Source organism: Caenorhabditis briggsae (genome assembly GCF_000004555.2).
Source record: "Caenorhabditis briggsae complete genome, chrIV, whole genome shotgun sequence".
Taxonomy (NCBI): Eukaryota; Metazoa; Nematoda; class Chromadorea; order Rhabditida; family Rhabditidae; genus Caenorhabditis; species Caenorhabditis briggsae.
This window is the reverse complement of record NC_013487.2, coordinates 12,857,859-12,862,755: the sequence shown is the minus strand read 5'-3', so window position 1 is coordinate 12,862,755 and position 4,897 is coordinate 12,857,859. Positions and strand designations below refer to the sequence as shown.

Here is a 4,897-nt window from a genome sequence, read left to right as displayed (position 1 = left end):
TCGATTTTCAATGCAAAATCAACAGGTGTAACTAGCACTAAATTTTCTTGTGACCTAATTTTCTCGAAGCTCCCGCCGTTTCGCAAAAACAGAAAACATATTCCGAACCAGAATTTTACGGGCTTTCTAATGATATAAGTCATGAAGTGTAACTTGGAGACGACTCCAGACAGTTCCCTAGTCAGAGGAACTGAGATAATTAAGTTCGAAGTGCACGTAATGAGTTAGCTCCTGTTAGAGCGAGTCCACTTTGAATTTCGGAAAGCTACTGTAGATTTTGTTGGATAAGGCTGAAAATTTCCAGGCTTATTAAACAAAAATAGGGCTTCGATTTTGTAGTTGCAAACTTTTTTGAATAATTTCATCCAAGTTAGATATATCGCTTGAAATCGTATCAGTGCTATAGCTTCAAGTTTTGTCACTTGGTTGGTTTCAAGGTTTCAAGCTTTCGGACGAATTTTCCCAAAAAAAATTGTTAACTACAAGATTGAATTTCTGGTTTTGTTTAATACACTCTAAAATGTTTAGACTCATCCAGCAAATTCTACTATAGTCTTTAGACACCCAAAGATGGATATTTTGAACTAAAAATACCATAAACATTCCAATAGAAGGCAAGCCCTGACTTGCAACTTTGAGCTCATGTAACATTAATAATTTTGAAAAAACAGTACCGAAATCCTTGCAGATTCGCTAACCCTCCATCCTTCAAAAACTGGGGTGGAATTCCAGGTTTCTTCCAAATTCCAAAACTCCTTTTCAAAGAAACCAACTTGGAAAACGTCCCCACTGACCAGCGAATTCTTGATGTTGAAATTCCGGTCCACAACATCACCGCCTCAGACTTCCAAAGTAATTCCGATCTGTTTGCCACGTGGCTCGGACATGCTACAGTACTGGTCAGTCTAGAAGGCGTCAAGTTTATCACGGATCCAGTGTGGGCGGAACGAGCATCATTCACCAGTTTTGCTGGTCCAAAGAGATATCGACCACCTCCAATGGAATTAGAGGATCTGCCAGAGTTAGATTTCGCAGTGGTCTCCCATGATCATTACGATCATTTGGATGCAGAAGCAGTGAAGAAGATCACAGAGTAAGAATTCCTTTTTTTGAAGGTATATGATCATTTTGTTTGTAGTATGAATCCTGGAATCTATTGGTTTGTTCCAATGGGAATGAAAAGTTGAATGGAAGGACAGGGCATCGGAATCGACGGATCCTCATCGGTCACTGAACTCAATTGGGGAGAACATGGAACATTCGAGAAGAACGGAAAGGAATTCCAGATTTGGTGTTTGCCAGCACAGCACTGGGGCCAGCGTGGACCATTCGACCGTAACAGAAGACTCTGGTCCGGGTGGGCAGTAATTGGTGAGAATCGGCGATTCTACTATTCTGGAGACACCGGAAATTGTGATTCGGAATTCAAAAAGTTTGGAAAGAAGCTCGGGCCATTCGATTTGGCAGCTATTCCGATTGGAGCGTATGAGCCGAGATGGTTCATGAAATCACAGCATATTAATCCGGAAGAAGCGATCGGAGTTCATGAAATGATCCGATCGAAGAATAGTATTGGTATTCATTGGGGAACGTATCATATGGGATCGTATGAGGTGAGAGAGAGAACTGTTTTTCAATTGAAAAATACTGAAAAATGGATGAAAATCCAAATTTTCTGCATGATGAGAGCAACAGGAATGTTTGGAATGGCCCTTCCAAAAATTTTCTGAATATCCCAATTTTCGATTTTTGGAATTTCTAAAAAAAATTAATCTGTAAAGTTTTGGAATTTCGGAAAATTCCTAATTTTCGATGTTTAAGTTTTCGGAATTTCAGAATTTCCGATTTTAAACTTTTCGAAATTTCGGAACATATTCGGAAAACTCAGATTTAAAAAAAATGGAATTTCGGAAAATTCGGATTTCGAAAAACTTAGAAATTTCGGAATCACAGAAAATTCCAATTTTTAAAAATTCCGGAATTTCGGAATATTCCGATATTTAAAAATTGTTGAATTTTTTGAACATTCCAGTTTTACGATAAAATTTTCCACTTTTCCATCACAAAAGCTCGAAAAATTGACAAAAGAAAATTGGAGAACGAAAAAAATTTTTTAAGCAATTCCGCTCGAGACCCACAAGCAAACTTTTCGTCGTGCGCCTTTAAAATACCGTAATTCAAAAAAGCTCTAACTCCGAAAAAGCTTCGGAATTTTCGAAATTCCGGTCCGTACATTGTTGGAGCGCACTGAAAATCGATCATTTCAAATTTTCAGTACTATCTGGAGCCACGTGACAAGCTGAAAGAGCTAATGGACGCTCGCGAAGATCTCAAGGACACAAATTTTGTGACAATTGAAATGGGCCGCATTTGGGAGGCTCCGGATAAAAAGTGATTTGTGTTAAATGTTTATTTGGAAACAAAAAAGTCAATAAATTATGATCTATTCCTCTTTGACATCCACTGGCTCCAGCTTCGGCTTCTTCTGATCTTTCTTATCCTTATCATCCTCCTCTTTCTCTTTTTGCCTTTTCAACAGCGTCTCATAGTATGACTCCTTGGGTACCTCCTTCTTTTTCTTCTCCGCTTTCTCGGCATCCTCCACCATATCCCTAGTCGGTGGGCACATCACATCAGCTCTCAACTCATCCATCACTTTCTGATCTTCATCGTCCTCTGATCCTTCTGGATCCTTAGAAGCATCCTTATCATACTTTTGTACAAGCTCATCCACGTCTTCTTCTTTATCCACACCACCATCTGGAGAATGAATCCCAATCCCTGTCAGAACTTTCGGTGGATGAATATTCCTTTTGACTGCCAGTTCAATTCCTTTTTCCACAATCGATTGATTCAGAAGCTCGATATACTTCGTCAGACGTCGACTACTGAATCCTTCCTCTCCAACCAATTTCGCTGCGAGACCCTTTGTCAACTCGTATCGAATCTCCTTCGCATCCAAAATCACCGATCTACAATCTTCGGATTTTCGGAATTTCAGCTCCAGAAAATCGTCAACAATCAAAAGTGTCCAATCCTCTTCAATAACGATTTTCTGAGCAACAAGCAGTGAGTAAACTGCTGGAACCGGCATCACATTACAGATATAAGGCTTTGTGGTTTCTAGAAGTAAACTGTAGAATGGGATTTGATGTAGCTGGGAGAATCCTTCGGACGATTGACGAGGATCGATGGATTCCGGATGGTACTGAGCAATCGAGGAGTTGGGATGGATTTGAGTGAAGGGTTTCAGGCGAGTGTGGGCGTACATTTCCTGGCCGTACTGGAAAAAATTGTATAGTGGCCTAACTTTTGCAAGTTGAGTTTTTAGTGAATGGCCTAGAAATGGGCTGATATTCACATGTCACGTTTTCTAGGCCATTTTAACATGGTGGCCGAAGTTTTCTAGGCCACTATGGGAAATGGCCTACTAAAATCGAAGCTTACCCCATACTTATTAACCGGATCCAGAATTGAAAAGTTCGGATACAATCCAGCTGCTATGATCACCCTGACCACTTCTGCCGTTCTCCTGGAGATTTTATGTGATTTTCGAATCGTTTCCACGTCACGCTGTTTGTGACTCAGTAGAAATTCGACTGTCTTCACATCAGCTTTCAATGGATCCATCTCCGCTTCCAGGTCTTCTTCCTCTTTGTCTTCTAGAATCTTGTCAAAGTGCTTGTTGGCGTTGAGCACTTTTTGACGGCGATCGTTGTTTCTGAAGAGTACAAATATTCTTAGGTTACTGTAGATGTCGTTGCGGGACCATCACTTACCTCTGACTTCTCTTCAAATCGAACAACTTCCGTTTCTCTCCCTGATCAATTCTCCTCTGCCTCGAATCGTCTTCACCTGTCTCCGCAGCCGACGCCTTCTCAACCAACCCAGCGTCCTCTAGAATCTGTCGATACTGATTCCGAAGCTTACTAATCTCATACAACCGATGCTCATCAATCCCATTCTCCATCGTCCATCGCCTAGCACTTCCTTCATAGGCTTTCTGGAGTACCCATTCTCGAAAAACAGCGATTAGCGTGAATGGATCGCCCATTGAGCTAGTCAGCGATGCTCGCCGTTCAACAATTTCCAGCTCTCGATAGGATCGATTTGTGAATGGAGATTGAACGGAAAGGCCAGCTGCTACAGTAAGCATAACCTCTATCTCATCCACCACACATCCATAAACCAACATCTTTGCGATCGGAACGTCTACCGGAAGCTTTGAAACCATATTTCCCAGCGCTGTCAGCGTCAGAATATCCCTGTCAGATCTTAAGACTCGTTGGAATTTCAGAATCTCCAATCCCTCATTTAGCACGTCTTCAGAAGGCTTCTCAATGAATGGGAACGTTCGAGGGTCCACTGGAAAAATGAAAGTCTTATATTTATAGACTGCAAAAATCTTATAAAATCTTACATCCCAAATTCAGACTAATCATCTTTAGAGACATTTCCTGAAGCGATACTCGATTGATTTCCGATTGTGTAAAGTCTTCCATTTTCTCAAATTGCTCCTGGGAATACAGCCGATAGCAGATCCCTGGTCCCGTACGTCCGGCACGTCCTTTTCGTTGATTTGCTGATGCTTTGCTGACCCAGAACTCTGTGAGTTTCTGGGTCCCAGTGCCCGGTTCGTGTTTGATCAAATTCACTTTTCCCGATTCGATTACAAATCTGATTCCATCTATTGTCACTGATGTTTCAGCGACGTTTGTGGATAGAATACACTTTCGAACCCCCGTCGGAGCTTGATCAAATACCTTGTCTTGTTCTTCGACCGACAGCGTACTGTGGAGCATCAGAATGATCCATCCCTTGGTTTGCTCGGCGTAGTTCTGGAAAATCGTTTTTAGGTGATTTTCGAGTTTATTTACTGTCTATTCAATAAAACGTG

General features: G+C 41.3%; 2 protein-coding genes across 2 annotated transcripts in view; one reads left to right on the top strand and one right to left on the bottom strand.

The window, feature by feature from the left end:
* Nucleotides 1-1,187: 1,187 nt before the first annotated feature.
* Nucleotides 1,188-2,395, top strand: Cbr-nape-2 (the record flags this gene model as incomplete). The annotated part of the gene is made up of 2 exons (XM_002634454.2): nt 1,188-1,613; nt 2,276-2,395. 2 exons carry the CDS (start codon nt 1,188-1,190, stop codon nt 2,393-2,395), a joined length of 546 nt encoding a protein of 181 aa, XP_002634500.2.
* A 48-nt stretch (nt 2,396-2,443) lies between these two features.
* The window catches only part of Cbr-smgl-2, a gene marked incomplete at both ends in the record, with an annotated part of 4,418 nt that continues 1,964 nt past the window's right edge, over nt 2,444-4,897 (bottom strand). The window contains 4 exons of the mRNA XM_045236075.1: nt 2,444-3,283; nt 3,448-3,721; nt 3,780-4,365; nt 4,421-4,838. Of these exons, the coding sequence (XP_045093733.1) occupies nt 2,444-3,283; nt 3,448-3,721; nt 3,780-4,365; nt 4,421-4,838 (2,118 nt within the window). The remainder of the gene's footprint in view (nt 3,284-3,447; nt 3,722-3,779; nt 4,366-4,420; nt 4,839-4,897) is intronic.